This window comes from Culex pipiens, chromosome 1 (assembly GCF_016801865.2).
Source record: "Culex pipiens pallens isolate TS chromosome 1, TS_CPP_V2, whole genome shotgun sequence".
Lineage (NCBI taxonomy): Eukaryota > Metazoa > Arthropoda > Insecta > Diptera > Culicidae > Culex > Culex pipiens.
The window spans coordinates 31997869-32016144 of NC_068937.1; the positions used below are offsets into that span (position 1 = coordinate 31997869).

Genomic DNA, 18276 nt, shown 5'->3' on the forward strand with positions numbered 1-18276 from the left:
AATATTCTAGCAACGCTGGCCAGGCCCCATCCTCAACTCCGACAACATCAAGCCAGTCTGTTTTTCTTCAAGGTCATTGAAACTCAAATCAATTGTCAAAATATGTTTTTTTCTTCTCAAGAGAAACAGGCCTCCTGTCAGTCCTGTTTTAAATTATTTAAAATTCCGATCCGATCGATCGAAGCTGCCAGGAACCAGCTGCCGTTTGTTTCCTGACCGTCTCGAGCACCAGGGCCAGACCGTTCCGAGCCATCATAGCCAGCAGTGTAAATCCGGATGGCGCTAAGATGTTCACGACTGGTTTGGTGGATGAAGAGGACGACGTCGCGTCAAAGGAACCAGGATTTCACCGCAGCTAGCAAAAGATTAGTGACAGGGACGGATTCTTAGCTGCCACCTGGCAGGATTGTGGATTGAAAGACTACACACTGGACAGAAGAACTGACTATTAAATGCATTGAGTAAGTAAACCGAACAAGTAAGCAGTTTTGTTTAATAATCTTTTTTTTTTATTTTCTAGCGACTCAGGGGACAAACAAGTGAAAATGTGCCATTAGTCAGACAGCATCAGTGAACAGCATCATCGAGCCGAGCAACAAAAATACTTAAATCGTTTGGTGTCATGTTGTGTTTCTGGTGATTGATGTCGTAGAAGTGAGTTAGATTATTGTTTTTTTTTTTTTTTTTTTTTTTTTGTTAATTGTAATCAGTTCTTGCTCTTCATTTCCAGCCACGTCTACAACATGATCACGGCGGACGCTGCGTATATTGCTGGCAGGCAGTGCAGCGAGCAACTCAACGACCCTTTGACTAAGTCCTTCTGCCTAAGAGATCAGAAGTTTCAAGTTCAACTAAAGTGGGGTTCTGCACACATGCGCATTTAATAATAAGAAGATAAACATGAACAAATATGTTTTCGTTTTAGGATTTGCCCTAAGGATGAACGCCTATTTAAGACATCGTTGACGTCAAGACACTGCTTGGATTGGTCACATGATCACAATTGTTGAGCTGCTTTTCTCCGACCGATTGTCCAAGATGTCTCAACTTGGGAATAGTTTTGGTGAGTCTATTTATAAAGATTATCTTCTTCAGAAGTGTTCATTTATAGTAGAAACTAGCATTTTGTCCAAAACTAATTTCTAATGTTAAATACTCCGTTGAATTTAGAATCCGATACACAATATTTTCAAATATTTTTCAAGCCTTGCAGTCATTCAACTCAAATAAAAGCACTTAAATTCCTAACTTAATTTTTGATTACGATCACTTCAATCGATTTTTGACAAGTTTCGAACATTATTGAATTTTTACATACCGTAAACCGGGGTGACATTGATAGCCGGGGTAACTTTGGTACGTATTTAAATTGAACTTTTCATTTTGCGGAAAAATCTAAAACCTATCAAAGTCACCCCGGCTATCAATGTCACCTCGGTTTACGATAAGTCGCATTGATTTAGTTTACCAAACAAGTCAAAGATCAAACGGAGCTTAATTAAATTAAATAGAAAATAAAAGTTAACATAACTGCGTTTGGCTATGAAATCATTTGAAAATTACATCGGATTCCAGATTCAACGGGGTAATTTTTTTTTCTCGCTTGGGTAAATTTACGTCGATTTCATCGGAAATTTACACGTTTTCGAAGAACTTTTTGTTCGCGACGTTTACATCGGATGGCATTTAATTTTACAATGAAGTTGATGTAAATTCGCATCATTGATGACGTGCACTTTTGGTACATCATTAATGATGTAAATTTACCCGATTTTTTTTTTCTGTGTATTGTTCTATAACCTCCTGTACCTCTTCAGACTGAAGTTCCGATTTTCCCCTGTTGGCGGTAGTGCCTTGAAGATATGTAAAATAACTTATCTTGAATTTTTAATTGACTGGTATCATTTTATTTGTTTTCGTTTTTTTGTTGTTTTTAGACGGTTCAAAGAAATTAGGTCCTAAAATGAAGCATAGATTGCTGATATTATTGTTTACAGCGATAAAGCTTATTTTTCAGAGTACAATGACTCTTTGTACGACCAAAAAGAGTTTTAAATGGATTTAAAAAAAAAATTTCCCGTTTTCTGGGAATTTCAAAACCCGGGAAAATTGGACGACCTACAGAAAAACTTGTTGGAAGTTCAGGTAACTCCTTTCAAAACAAACTTTGCAAAAAAAAAAGATAAACATTTCAAGATTTAAGAGAACACATTTAAGAAAAATCATTTGAAATGTGTCCCTAATCGCCCAAGTTAGCAGTTTATCACCCTAATTTGTGATTCTCTTGATATATAACAGGTAAACAAGACATAAAGCTTAGTAAAACTAATGATTCCGTGTAAGAAAATACTTGGTGGGACAATTATGCGTAGAAGTTCAACGATGGGACAAACAGACTTGGTGTTGTTTTTAATGAGTTTCCGAACAAAGTACAAGATTTTATGTTTTTTTCTTAAAGTACACATCAAACTAAACTCAAAAATGTCATAAAGTCAAAATCGTCCAAAACTGACATGGGACAATTATGCGTAGAACGGCAGTTCAATAGTTCAAAATTAAAAAAAAAAAACTATCAAAATTATTTTATTCTGACGAAGTCTAATCTTTTGATTTAACTTGAATTAAACAAAAGTAAATGATCATCACTTTAATGGAGACGCCCAGTACGCCACATTTTCACTCTTCTGTTCCATTACCTGCTTCATCCTCCCCAACTTCCAGCCGCTCCTCCTGCTCCAGCCGGGCTGCCCCGGCAAATTCTGTCCTAAACTTTTGCCCCACCCCACTCAGCAGAAGCTCGTCAATTTCACTGAGGTTCCCGCTGCTGCTGCTGGCAACGCTGATCCCACTGGCAGTTGACCTGTTGCTGGCCACGTGGGACCAACTCCACCCAATTACGGTGGAATCGCCCGTGACCTCGCCAGCGGAACTGTTGCACTGCTTCCGCTGGTCCTCGCCGACGGCCGTTGTGGCCAAGGCCAACCCCAGAAGGGCCGCTACCAGTCGGACGTACATTTCTTCGTTGTTACTAACTGAAGTTGGCACTTGTTTTCTTAGGTTTTGTGTTTAATTCTATCGTCACTTATCCACTGTTGACTTCGCCAATTAGCACTGATTCGTTTAGATTTTCACTGCATTTTCACCAGCTTATCGTTGCTTCTACTTGCTTCTGTTTTTTCCTTCTTCATTTTTTTTAAAATTCGTTGAAAATTCACTTTTTTCAATTTTCTTCTTTCGTTTTCAAAAATTAACTACATTATTCTTATCCTTCTCTTGTGTCACTGATTTCCCCCACCGTTTCGGAAAACCCAAAACTCTCTCTCAGCTCACTTTTTTACTTCGTAAGCCTAGACGAGCCGCGTTATCCGTGCGGTAGCTCACCAAAGACTAACGAGGCCCAGCTTTGATAGCGCGTTCATATGACTTCGACCAGTCGTTCAAAGTCTCGTGGTACTCTGGAAGAGAATACGAACGATCGGAGGCGGCGGCGTCTAGAAGTAGTTGATATTCAATTCACGGCGTACTCAGCATTGCACTGACTGTGGTACTTGGCCGTCGTCGTCACGACGAGCGGGGCTAGAACACGAGCAGCCAGCCCCGGAGCATAAAGTGGCAAGTGTGTACTTAAAGAATAAGTATACAGCAGTAATTGTTCTCGGCGAGGTAATTGGGATCTTTGGGCGATAGTTTGAGGTTATTTGTTTCTGTGATAGGAGATTTTTGGGAAATTGTTTTGCATCAAGTTTCATACAACAGTTTTGGCACTCCACAGTTCACTCTTTGAATAGTATTTCATGTGAAACATACTTGTGTTTAGGTAATTTACCGATTGCTGTGTCAAAAATCATAAAAATAGTGAAACGAAACAAGTTCTGATAAGTTTCACTTTAAAACACTTCACCATTCAAGGCGAATAGCAGAACTTGTATCGAAAAGTAATAATTTTCAATTTTGTTATTTTTGATAAAGAAAAGTAGGCTGTTTCTTCATTCGAGAACGGCAGGTCCAATGAAGTCATTTTGAATCATTAGCTCGTCCATTCAAATTTTCATACAATTTTAGCAGCTGTCCATACAAAAATGCATACAAATATTTAAAATTTGTATCTTTGAAAGGAATTTTCTGTTGTATTTGGACTTAGGATTTCTAAGAAAAAAAAAGTTACACTTTTAATAAAATTATTCTTTTTTATAATTCTACGTAACACAAAGAATTAGATTGCACTAAACAACCAAACATTAAATAAAACCTTTTCTTTATATTTTTTAACGACATGCCACTTTTTTGTGCAATGGCACAAGTTGGTCAAAATTAATTTGGCAGGGTTGCCAATTTTTCTAAAAAATCAAGCTTTTATTCGAAAGCGGAAAAAATTGAACAATTTTTGTCTACTTTACTTATGATGCGAAATCAAATTTACAATCGAAATGAACTTTACATAAATTTCTCCAAACGAATAATTTTCCGATTTCACGAAAACATTTCTCTTTAAAAAAATTCAGATCAACCCTATTATTTAATAGGTTTTTTTTACATTTATGGTTTAACACAAGGTTGTTAATCGATAAAATTATCGTAGATAATATTATCGTCTGACGATATTATAAAAATCACTTTGGATTTATTCAACCATTTCATGTTAAATTTTCAATGCATTCACTAAGAATATAATTTTTGAAAATTTAAAGTTTCAATGTATACACACTCAGATTTTTTAACCGACAGTAAAGTTTACCGAATTTTCAACTGCTGAATTGTTCGGTAATTTGAAAATTACCGAACAGAAAATTACCGAACTCGGTAAAAACTTAACGAAATTCGGAAATGAAGTTCATTATTGTTCAACTTACAACCGAAATTCGGTAAAATTTTGTTCATTTTGACAGATGGTTTACCGATCTCAACTTTACGGATTTTTCAACTACTGAATTCGGTTAAAATCTAATTGTGTAAATATGTACTCAAAATTGCTATTGTATTTTTTTCGAAAATACTCAAATTTTCAAAATATTCAATATAGGTATCAAAAGAAGCGATTTTTTTTATGCTTTTACACTTTATTAGAGTTTTTTTTTTTTAGGGCCTCGTGGCGCGGTGGTTAGCGGCTTCGGCTGCCGATCCCTAAGTTGCTATGGGGCGCGGGTTCGATTCCCGCCTTATCCTCCTGGCCTTCTATCGGATGGGGAAGCAAAACGTCGGTCCATTTGCGTAAAAGAGGTTTTGGGTGACTCACCACACATAACCTCCGGACGCCTAGAAATGAGCAGAAACTTGCAACAGAGACCACAAAAGACCCGGGGGTCGTTAAAGTGATTGCATTGCTTTTTAGAGTTTTTTTTTTAAATACTAAAATGTTCACAAATTACCGTTTTTTTTCGAAAATACTCAAATTTTAAAAATTTGCAAAATGGGTATCGAACGAAGCGAAATGTTGTATGCTTATTTTCACTTTATTAGATTTTTCTTTTTGAAAATACTGAAAATTTTACAAAATGCCGTATTTTTTCGAAAATACTATTTTTTTTCAAAATTTGTAATATGGGTATCAAACGAATTGAAATTTCGTATCTTTTTTCATTATAGTTTTTTTTATATACTTAAGTTTTCACAAAAATACTAAAATTTTCAAAATATGCAATACGAGTAAAAAAATGGAAAGTGTCAAGTGTCAAGTGTCAAGTGTCAAGTGTCGAGTGTCAAGTTTAGTTTTTAGTTTTTAGTTTTTAGTTTTTAGTTTTTAGTTTTTAGTTTTTAGTTTTTAGTTTTTAGTTTTTAGTTTTTAGTTTTTAGTTTTTAGTTTTTAGTTTTTAGTTTTTAGTTTTTAGTTTTTAGTTTTTAGTTTTTAGTTTTTAGTTTTTAGTTTTTAGTTTTTAGTTTTTAGTTTTTAGTTTTTAGTTTTTAGTTTTTAGTTTTTAGTTTTTAGTTTTTAGTTTTTAGTGCAGGTAAGAGTGCACAATAATGAGCACTGCTTGATGGATTAAGGTGCAATCATTTTGTGAACTTGAGCCCATTAATGCATCGTACCCTTGATTCTCAAAGATTAAGGGTACGGGAAGGTCTACCAGAAATACTCTTGCCAGAAGCAATGATGTAAACATTGCTTGTTTTGCCCAGAGACTCGCTCAAGGAAAACGAGAAATTTCGCACAAAAATTCGTCGGACCTTTCACCGACGACGACGTTTTTTCGAAGTTCCCTCGAAAAGACTACCTCAGTGTTAATGTAAGGAGTAAGGGAAAAAAAACCTCTCTCTTTCATACGGGGTTACATGTTCGGAGTCGATTCTTTTTTATTCCATTTTGAGAAAATGGAAAATTTAGAGAGTAAATAGCAGAAATTTGTTATTTGCATATATTTTTAGATTTTCAAAGGTCTTTTTGTTATTTCAGATATATGTAACCCCTTTAACCCCAGAGGCTACACGCCGTTGACATTAAGTTCTACTTGCATGAAAACATTTTGGCACAGAACCGTACACAGCGTTCTAGCCTGCAAATGATTGAAAGATTGAAAAAACGTTCAAGGATAGAAACGCTTTTTTTTGCAACTGGTCAACATTTTAATTGCAAGAACCTTGCACTCTTGCTCTTGCCTAAAACAAATAAAACGAAATTTTATATACTTTCTAGTGTATTGGATAGTATTTTTTTTGAAGCATTTGTTTTGCAAAGAAGATCAAGCAAAATTAGTTTTGTGATGGCTTCATTTGTTACATGTTTCAATTAGGCGAAGCAGTTAATTTATTTTAAATATTCGATCAATTAGGCGAATTTCCATTAAACTACCAAGTTTGATTGTTTCAAGAATAACTTCATACCGGTCTTCATACTTCACAACAGTCCATACTCAGAAAACCTTCTGCAGAGGCCGGTTTGCCGAAAATATCACTTATTTCTGCACCTATGATAATGATCGAGTACAGTTTGTGTAGGTGTGAGTGTTTTTCTATTTAGCGTGCGTGTGCAAGTTTTGCATGGATGCATACAAAGAAGAGGGGCAAATTTTTAATTATTCAAACCTCGTGCGTGCGCTCCAAATTGGCAACTTAGCTTAAGTGTGTAAGTTTGTGCACGGTGTATCGTCACTGTCGTGATCTCTTGACGTGGAGTTCACCAGTCATGTTAAAGGGAAAAAACGATGAAAATTTTGGCTCGATGAAAGACTTTTTTGATATTTAAATTTTGGTTCTCCAAACCATATATAAAAGAATCGTCAAAATCGAGATTTTATCATGAAATGTTAATCCTGAAATGTAAAAATTTAGCTGTGCTTCCAATATATTAAAAACAAATAATTTTACAAAATTATTAAAAAAAAAAATTGGGATTTGCAATTTTTTAGTGTTGCAATAGAGTATTTCTTTCAAAAATTCACAAACTTTTGAAAATTTATCAATCTGCAGAGAAAAGAATTTATTTGGAATCGAATTAAAATTTGAGGTATTTTACTTTATATCAGTATAATCAGTAAAAACAAATAAACCCGCAAACAGTTGTTTGCTTGCATTACCAACCCGCAATTTCATCAATTGGTTCACCACAGTTGAATTGGCTATGCAAAGCACAGTAAAGTTGGCTGCCTGCCGGTTGATACATATGGTGTAGCTTGAGCATTTTGGATGTCAATGTCAGCTCTCTGGTAATAAAATAAGGCTATAGTATGTAATTAAATTATCACTCACACAATCCATGCTATCGCCGCAGATTCAAACTTTGAATGGCATGTGAGTAAAAAGATTAATTTTGTAAATCTGTTTATTTTTCAAAAATACTTAATTTTAGGCACGTTGCTTGAAGCAATTCAAAAGATATAAAATTCATACGTGTGATTAGTATGCAATTTTGTAATTTATTGAAAGCAAATCTTTGCCATCAATGTGCACATCAGAAAATCGATTTGTGCCATAATCAGTCATAAAGCCAACAGTACTCATCCATTTCAACTAAAAGGAAACAAATATATCTGCCAACCCAACCCCTATCCGGTGTGACCGGCAGAACGTCTCATTAAAATTAATTTTCCCATCTTTTGATCATCGCCACCATCATCATCATTACAATGCCAATCGCCGCGTTTAAGTATTCCGGGAAACGGGTAACTATTTGGTATTACTCGCACACACACACACACATACTGTCACTCCCACTTTGGGCCACTTTACGGCTGGCTGGCGAGAGAGAGCGCGAGGGGATGATCTGTCCCGTACGCGCAATTCCTTAAGTGCGCAGTACAACACTAGAATATCAATCATCCCTTTCATGGCACGGAGCATCCGTCATTCGAAACAGGATTGTGGGATTCACGGGTTTTCGGAGAAAAGGGATTTTACCTTTATCGGTAAGTTTTGAGTTGTTGACATATTTTGTTTCAGGATATCTAAATTCAGTTACATTTTATTTGGAGCATGTAGTATCTGGAGAAAGAAATGGTACACCTTAGTAAAATAACATTTTTATTGAACAGTTAAACATAAAAGTGATTCGAATAGGACAATATATTCAAAAAAATATTTTTCAAGGTTTTTTGTTCCTTCTTTAATCAATTAGAGGACAAAAATCTACTTTTAAGCTATGAGCAAGGTAAAAAAAAAATGACAATGTTACCATTTTTTTAAAGATAATTTTATTAACTGTTAAAAAACGGTTAAAAAAATCACTTCATTTTCAGATGCAATATCTAATTTGAAATTAAAAAGTACTATACAGAATTTGGATACAAATCCACCTCAAATTTAATTTTGTGAACAATTCGAAATTTTATTATTTTTTTTTCAGGACTGACCGAAAATATTTTTTTGAACCCTGAGGTTCAGGTAGGACAACACAATAAAAAATGAGGTTTTAGTTTATCACTCAAATTATACATCTAGTGATCCTATTTTCAATAACAAAAAAATGGGACTTACGTGAAATATTCTGATCATTCCCACAAATTAATATAAAGATTAACATTTGAAAAGGGCATAACATTTAAATTAAGATACTTCTCAAGAGTTGTTCTTGAGTTTAACTTTTTTGAAGCTTTATTTAGCAACTAGAAGTCCAATAATCCAAGTTTCAATGACAAATTTATAGGAAATTTATGAACCATTTGAAGCTAGGGTATTTTAACCATTAGTGGACCCCCTAGTAGAGCCGAAGCACATTTTTCACAAATTTTCAATATTTTTAGCACTTTTTCATAACCCTTTGAACAAAATAATGGAATCTGGAGTGTTTTGAACAATAGTGAGTATTTGTTTCATCAGTTTTTTGTTTTTAAGCAGAAAAATAGCCATTTGAAAAAAAAAGTTTTTTTTGCCTGTTATGGACCCCCTTTTCCTATAGTGGACCCGGGTCCATAATCCGATTGTGGACCCGGGTCCACTATAGGCAAACTGTTATTTTTATACCAAATTTAACCGATATTTGATGTTTTGATGCATTGTGTAGGTCTAATGATAGATATAATGAATAAAAGATGGATTTTGCTCACTTTTCATCATGAACAAATATGTTTTGTTAACAAATTTGGCTTTAAACAACAAAAAAACCTAACAGACATTTAAACACATTTATTTCCGAAAAAGATCAGAGAAAACGTTTCAAAAACCACTGTAAACATACAAATAATTTAAAAAAGTAATTTTGATGCAATTTTTTCCATATTAATTACATAAATGATTGACCGAAACTAAACAATAGATTTGTTTACAGTTGCTGATAAAACCACGCATGTTTATTTAAAAATAATGTTTTGTTATTGATTTATTATTATAAAATATCATTTCAAACTGCAACTATGATGCTTCAGTTAAGTACCATTAACTAAAGTTTTGATTAATTATAAATTCTTTCGGCTTCAGCATATTTGGTACTTTTAACATGAAAACCTATATTTATACTCATAATTGAAAAAAAATATGCGTTTAGGTTGCACTATGGTACATTGGGTGGCCAAGTTTCAAAAAAGTGACCTTCTCTAAATATTTTTTGGTATTTTTTTTCTCGAAAGTAAACATTCTAACTAAGAAAAATCCAAATTTTCAAAGCTCTAAGTTTGTTCATTACGGAGATACGCAAGCTGAAAGTCAAAAAATGGAGTAAAAAACTAGCGTTTTTCGTAAAAAAGGCTGATTGTTTAATTTTAACATAGCTCAGCCATTTTAAATATTTTATTAGGACAATTATACATCGTTGGAAAGGTAATGAGATAAGCTTTGAAACTATTAATAGATAAAATGTTGTTTCCAAACCAAAAACTGAAGTTTTCATCGAATAACTGGAGCATTTTTTTGACAAAACTTATTTTTTTGTGTTTGTTAATCGAGTACTTTTTTTGCTAACCGATGCTAAACATGAAACTAAGATCACTTGAAAGATTGGATCATAATCTAACATTGCTGAAATTTCCAGCCTGCGATTTTTTGCGTTTTCGGAGATATGCCATTTTGAATATTTACGTTTTATCAAAATTTGCTGCAATCTACATATGCGCCCGTTTATTTCACTTGCTTTGCTACCTACTTCGTGGGCATCGTCGCTTCAAAAATCAATAACTGGTTTCAAGAAGTTCGAAATGACTTTATTGGAATTTTCTGTTGCCTACATTTAAAATTGAGTACCTTAGTCAAAATAAGGTATTCGTACCGAAGTTTCTCAAGCGAAACTGGAGAATCTCAGTTTGATACCGAACAAAGTATTCAGCAAAATATTGACTTAGCATGATGAATTTCTGCGATCAATCCATGAAACTGATCCACATTTAAGTTCTGGTTGTTGGTTATGTTGGTTAGTACAAAACGTCATAAAAAGTACCTTTAACATATCCTGAAGCCGTCAGAAACTCTATAATCAAATGAATTTTCATGAACAAGAACATTAGGATTAGTAAGAATATGTTTTGTATTTTATCGTTTTAATTCATAATTAATATTTTGAATGAAATTAATTTTTCTGTTATTTGATTTAACAATTAAAATTTTCGCAATTTATGCCCGTAAGGGTGGGGGCAATGGGTTTCAAGTTATATGGCATGGACTCACAAAAAGAAACACACAGCAGTAAATAATAAATATTTGACTTAAAATGGATTTATTACGCTTAACAAAATTTTGAGGAGGGGAGGGGGGGGGGTGTGAAAGAAAGTGGAGGGAGGGGTTGTGTCCTTAAAGTGGGGATGTATTAGCTTATCCATAATTTAATAATATAAACTTGCAATACAATATATACGCAATTCTATTGCACTTGCAAATGTTTGAAAAGACTATTTATTATAAACAATCCACTATTGAAAAACATGAAAAGTCATAAAAATCGACGTATATCATTTCAATACCATACAATTACCCAAATTTGTATGAAAAAACATTTAAAAAGCAAAAAAATAATTTGGCCGCCTGTTTGTATGGAGATGGCCCATAGTGGGTTGATTACAACAAGCATTTATTGTATGTTTAAGAGAAACTTTTGCTTAAATACACAGTTTTCTTTATTTTTGTAAGTTAAATTAACAGGGGTCCACTTTTGGAAAAGTTTGGATTTTCATTGTCCTATATTGGACCCCCCTAATTTTTGCCCGAAAATGAGCAGTTCTTCGCTTTATTTTAGTAAAGTTTCTTAAACTTACATTATTTCGACCTGCTGAAGTTGAATAATCAGTCAAAAAATGACTGGATAGTTAATTCAATCATAAAATATAAATGCAGTTTTGTTGTGAAAATGCTAGTGGCCATGACTGATTTCAGATGTCGAACTCAAAACACTTATTTTGGCTGAAAGGACACGTCAATGTCAGCCAACATTGTTTTAAATTATACAATGATTTGTAGACAAAAACACGCTTGAAATTGTGATTTTATTGATTTTTCATCAAAAACCCTTCAGAGGGTTCATTATAGGAAAGGGGTCCACTAATGGATAACGTACCCTATGACAGCCAATGAAATATGGCAAAATTTTCACCAAAATCAAAGTGATTTTACAGCCTGTCCTCAGTAAAAAAGGCAACAAGTAGAACATTTCAAATATGCTTCATTTTTTTCAAAAAGAAAAATCGAACCAATAGTTTCCGAGATATCGAAAACGAAACTAAAAAAAACTGTATAGAGCGTAACACGGCGGGAAAATTTGTAGAACATTCAATTACCAATGAGAATCTCACGTTTTGGATAATTGGGATAGAAGTAGCGCACTTTGCAGATAAAACCGTAAAAATGAAGTTTTCATACACTTTTTCCCACACAAAACTCACCTTCGAGTAAATAAATAAGTAAACGTTGACCAATTTTGCATAGCCCAGAGTCCTGAAATAACTTAACGGTGCACATCAACTAGAGCTTTTTCACCCAGAATTTTGCTTCAGATATTTTAGTATTTTCAAAACTACGGGAACTATCGATATAATTTTTTCTTCATCCCCTAAGTTGCTATTTTCAAAGTTATTTTCAACAAAATTTGTCATTTTTTATAATCAAATCATTTCAGGATTGTGTCCGTAAGTTTGACGATTTTAGAATAAGAAGACAACACAAGGTGAAAACCACTCTGCTCATTGCCCCCGAGTAGGCTGTGCCCTAAAGGTGCCCAAACGTGCCCGAAGGTGCCTGAGTGAGCCTGAAACCAAGAATAAAACAGGAAGGTGCCTAGCAACCACGTTACAATATTTGTTTATATTGTTTTTACAATCCTGTCAGCGTTGAGCTTTCGGTAAATCTGATTATCAAGTTTTTTTATTCTGCTGGATGAAATCTATTGTTGTTGGTAAGATGCATTTAATCAACTGTAAAATGTAATTTGACCAGATACTTTTCTCTTTTAGGGTGCACAGCAACCAAGTTGTTGTCTTTTTATTCCAAAATTGACAAACTTACGGAACCAATCATGCAAGAATCTGATTGTAAAAAAGGCAAATTTTGTTGTTAAGGAACAATATTCGGCCCGTGGAGCGAGGATTTGAAAAAAATCCCATACACGAAAACAACAATTCCAGTAATCGTGAATTGTTGTTCATGAATTTGAGAACCACGACGAATCTTACTCATGAGTATGGTGCATTTGCACTAGAGGTGGGCAAAAAAGAGCGAGCCGCTCAAAAGAGCCGGTTCACTAAAAAGAGTGAAGGATCCACGGCTCACTAGGGTGTAATATGGTTGTATGGAAAAAACTAAAGTTGTTCAAATTTAGTGATCACAGCAACTTTTCAGTTCCTTTTGGGGTCCTAAACAACTCGCCAAAGTTTGAGAACGATTGGTTAAGTCCCCACTTTGCGCAAAGCGATTCAATATTTCATGTAAATTTGTATGGGGAAAACCATATTTTTTTTGGATTTTGATATTTTATAAATCCACGTGTCACGCTATATTAAAACCGGATTCATATTCGGTTGCTCTGGAATGTGCTCTACAACTTTTCCGAAGAAAGTATGGTCCTAACTTGCTCCTATAAAAAGATACAGCGTGTTCAAAACTCGTCTAAAAAGTGTTTTTTGCTCGAAAATCACGTTTTAGATGAGTTTTGAGGACGCTGTATCTTCTTTCAGGAGCAAGTTAGCACCATAATCTCTTTGGGAAAGTTGTAGAGCACCTTCCAGAGCATCCGAATATGAATCCGGTTTTGATATCGCGTAAAACGTGGATTTTTTAAATATCAATATTCAAAAAAATGTTTTCTTCCATACAAATTTATATGGAAAATTAAATCGCTTTGCGCAATGTGAGGACTTAACCAATCTTTCTCAAACTTTGGGGAGTTGTTTAGGACCCCAAAAGGAACTGAAAAATTGCTGTGCTAGAAAATAGATTTTGTTATTACACCCTAATGGCTCACCGTGGTTCTTTTTGAAGAAGGATAGATTTTTTTAATTTGGTTAAGGTTTAAATTGTAATCCTCCTTTGCTTATTTAGCATGTTTTTTTTTTCTTGCTCTTGTTAGTGCCTTAGTTATAGTCATAATTATTCCAAAATGGATTATGATGCAACACACAGCTGATAGAAAATCCAAAACTCTGTTATGAATTGCAAAAGAACTGATTGTATCTTGATTATTCACCAATAAAACCGAATCGAAAAAAAATGTAATTCAATGAATTGTGTGTGTGTGTGTGTGCACAACCAACCAAACGGGACCACGCGGTCACTTCTTACAAATTGAGTTGTTTCCATGTATTTTTAGATCTACATTCTATACATGCAAATAACTCGCATAGGCATTTGGAAGGTGTTAGCTCTGCCGAGCTTCGGTGACCCATTTCTACGCTGGCTAGCCGAGCGCGAGGTACTTCAGCTTTATCGACAAGCCCCGCCCTGAAGAACGTTTGCACCAATCGGGTTCAAACGTTATTTAGAACTTCTGAACCCTTGTCAAATGGACAAGGACCCAGCGCGTATATAGTTGATAGTAACAGTATTCCTAATTCCATCCATAGCTCACCAAGCCGTGATGGCCTAGTGGTTAGCATTTTTACTTACCAATCCAAAGGACGGGGGATCGAACCCCGACTCGAGCGAGTTTTGATTTTTCGTTCATGTTCAGAGTTTCAAGATTTATAATTCCTATACTTTCTCGTTGGGAGCAGATGGGAATCGAACCCAGGACCATTCGCTTACAAAGCGAACACCGTGACCAGTCAGCCACGGCCGCTCCCAAAAAAATGTAATTCAATGAATTGCCTACAAATTTAAGCATTAAATTTGTAAAAAAAAAGAAATTCTCTTGCTCGATTAAACTTTGGCATTTATAGACTTTATCGATTCATCAGAATGTAGAAATTTTTTTCTCAAATAATATATAACCAATTCTGGAGTTTTTTTTTAAAAAAAAAGGTCCAATAAACCAAATTTCCAGTTTTTGCTTTTTGGGTGTTTTTTAATACCCCTGACTCAAGGCGGTTTCAAAAAAACCCAAAAAGCAAAAACTGGAAATTAAGTTTACTGGACCCTTTCAAAAAAAAACTCCAGAATTGTTAATTTTCCAAGAAATAAATGTAATTTCGTACAATTCACTACAACATTCTCCAAAATCCTAGATTCAAGTTTGGGTGCTCTCCTCATCCAAGCATTTGAACGTTTAGGTTATAGTAGAAATCTTGAGATAGTATTTTTTTATAAAAAAGTAATTTATAACAACCCAATAAAAAAATATCACACTGTGCTTTAAAAAGGCCTTTTCATCTTTTTTTAAAGTGTTAGAACCGTTCAAAGAGCGAGCGTTCAAAATGAGCAAGCGAAAATAAGCGGCTCCTGAAAAGAGCGGGTTTGTCCACCTCTAATTTGTACTATAAAAGTGCACAATTCACGATTTCGGGATTTTTCCTTTTTCCGTGTATTCTGGGCACCCTACTAGATAGTCTTCATGATAACCTACAACTTTGCCGAAGGCATCAAAGCTTTCAAGAATCTCTTCTCACATATAGATACAAATTTTCGCATATTCTTATTCCCATTTTGTATGACCAGCCCGAAAAATTGTATGGAGCCTTGTATGATGCAAAATGGCTACTTCTGACAAAGTATTTATAGAAAAAGTTCATCCAAATAACAAAAAAAAAATCGGTTTGCGAAAATGTAGAGAATTAATCAGCAGAATTCAAATCAAATATGTTCAATATTCGGAAAGAACTCCGAATCATTTTTCATCACAATCACCCTAAACCATTACAAACTCCGCTTTTGACATGTAAACTCTAACAATCCGGACAAACATCGCGTCTGGTTGGATCAATCGATTCTATTCTGGCAAATGTTAGGGTAAATCCATTGACCAGAAATTTCGCGCGAAAGTTCCAGCGGTAAACTCTACCCAACAACCGTCGGCAACAGGTGCCACACATCGAAATCCGTCGAAGGGTAATGAATTAGAATTCGCGTTGTTACGGTCGTCAGGCTGGCTTCGTCGTCGCTTATTTATTTTGAGCAAATCCCAAAAACGGACCCCCGCCCGCCACGTGACCGGCCTACTAATACCGGCCATGGTATTTCACGTGCGTAATGCGGTGCCATCGCGCGCACAAAGTGTCACATCGAAGCTATCACGTCATCGTGGCCGCGCGTTACACAATGTGAAAGAAGAAGCTGGCGGGTTGCTGGGATTGACGCTTGTTGGTTGAAAGTTGTACTTGCTTTACTCTTGTTCTTAAATGGGTGGAACGGAGTGCTGGAGTGGCCCATTGACATCATTGTATCATCCAGGATGTTTATGGCAAAGACTCTACAAATTTAAACTGATCTCAAAATTGCAATTTAGTGTTTGGAACTGAATAAATATATTTTAAATCTGACGAATTCAACCCGAAAATATCTTTATTGCATACATTCTCCGAATTACCATATTCAGTAGCAACCAAATTAAGTCGCTCAAGCCATTCAGGGTCAATCTCTGTGCAACTTAACGTTAAGCAACGTACGCGCTCTACCTTAATCAACGATGCAGCAGATCTCGCTGCCTGGGTGCATACCAGCACTGCAGCATTCACCTTAACATTGAAGATCTTGAACTTGGTGAGACCAGCTAATCATCTATACGGCAGCAGCATCGTTCAGAACATGGCGTGGGGCAAGGTACGCTCGAGGGTGTGTAAACTCACGATCGTAATGAGATAATCGCGGCCAATTTCCGCCAGGTTTTTCACGTGCCTGACGCAATCTTGTTCACGTGCGCGAGATTATGCGCAACTGTTAGAAAATCTGGTTCACGCGCGGCGGTTGGAAAGCGTTTGACCATGGATGATGCAAATGCAAATGATTTTTTTAAGCTGTGATCTATGGCTGTTGGCTGTGGTTTTCCCTGAAAGCCCATAAGTAATGGAAATCAAAAGAAGTTGTGGTCAGTGACACATTGGTGTAGAACTTTTGAATCACTTTGAAGTCATAATTGCGATGAAGCTTGAACGACGGCGTTGCGTGTTATACAATCTTGAACTCCACTCTCATTCTCGTTCTAGTTCAATGTTGATCTAAATACTTAGAGCAAATTGTTTGCTTTGTCATTCTCAGAGCCGTTCGTGATTTGGACGATGGAAATTACGCTCTAGATTTAAACTTGTCAGTGTCAACGATACGATAGATTCCCAACTTAATTGTAATGCAAAAATCAAATTTAATCTGCTTTGAAACTACTTGAAAATTTCTTAATTAAATTAAAGTTAAATTTGAAAACAACCAAGCATCTTCACCCTGCTTGAATTTTTTTTTAATACTGAATGAAAATCAGAAAACCTCACTTAAATAAATAAATAAAAAAAAATCTCACATTTGCCATTAATCAATCCTATCACCCACTTTCGTTAACCTTGAGTCTGATCCAGTTCAGGTCAGGTGCAAGTCCGACGCGGTTTTTGCATTTTCCGCCAAGCTTTTATCTACAGAGTATAGCAGACATGCAATGAAACTGAAAGTTGCACTGAATATTTATTAGCCCGGCCTGCAGAGCTTGAAGTGCAATGATATCTTACGAATGCAATTGTGTGTGCTTACAGTTTGATGTGATCGAAAAAGTTTAAACCCATTAAAAAGTGATACGAGTTTTAAATGTTTAAGTTTCAAGTTTTTTTAAACCTGTTTTCTGAAAATTTCATTTATTTTCTTATCACCCGAATCGCAAAAATCTAAAAATAAAAAAATGTGCATAATAAAAAAAAGAACTTAAATTTCTTAACACTTGAAATAGGTACTTAACTGCTTTAACGGTGCACATCAATCAGAGCTTTTGCACCCAGATTTTTGTTACAGACATTTTAGTATCTTTAAAACTACGGGAATTATCGATATGATTTTTTATTCATCCCCTAAAGTACTGTCCACAAAGTAATTTACAACCAAATTTGACTAATTTTACAATCCCGTTGTTGCAGGATTGGGTCCGAAAGTTTGACAATTTTGGAATAGTAAGACAACAACTTCCTTCGTTGCTGTGCACCCTTAAATAAATAAAAAAGACTTCATCAATAAGTATAATACTGTTTTTTTACACCAATTTACTGCCCATGTTCGCATAAATGTCCTATATGCAAAAACAGCAAGCTGAGAAAACACAAGACAGGTTTGTCCCACACATAAGGCTACGTGTTAAATTTTAACGAAAAAACTGGATTTCCTCCTTAGTTCAAGAACAAAGTACTGGATGTTATAGGCTTTTCTGAAAGATCACACGATTTTGAACCAACTGCATCAATAACTCAAAAGTGATGAAAATGCATATGGGACATTAATGCGATCAGGGGCAGTTAAACCCTAATAAACATAATTTATGTTTAACAAGCCTTACCCGACAAACTTCGTTCAGCCTTTTTTCTGTTTGTTGAC

The 18276-nt window shown here is 35.1% G+C and overlaps 1 protein-coding gene and 1 long non-coding RNA gene across 4 annotated transcripts in view; one reads left to right on the forward strand and one right to left on the reverse strand.

Moving 5' to 3' along the window:
• LOC120419617 (nose resistant to fluoxetine protein 6) overlaps window positions 1-3425 on the reverse strand; it is a 62356-nt gene extending 58931 nt beyond the window's left edge. The window contains exon 1 of the mRNA XM_039582358.2: window positions 2697-3425. Within this exon, the coding sequence (XP_039438292.1) occupies window positions 2697-3015 (319 nt within the window). The 5' untranslated portion in view covers window positions 3016-3425. The remainder of the gene's footprint in view (window positions 1-2696) is intronic.
• Window positions 96-16357, forward strand: LOC120419621 (uncharacterized). 3 transcript variants are annotated; one of them, XR_005605750.2, is made up of 5 exons: window positions 96-461; window positions 521-654; window positions 731-856; window positions 926-1063; window positions 16343-16357. It is a non-coding gene; the product is annotated as an uncharacterized LOC120419621 (long non-coding RNA). The 3 variants fall into 3 exon arrangements; XR_005605751.2 differs by lacking the exon at window positions 16343-16357 and having other exon boundaries at window positions 101-461; window positions 731-861; window positions 926-940; XR_005605749.2 differs by lacking the exon at window positions 16343-16357 and having other exon boundaries at window positions 106-461; window positions 926-1285.
• Window positions 16358-18276: the final 1919 nt, after the last annotated feature.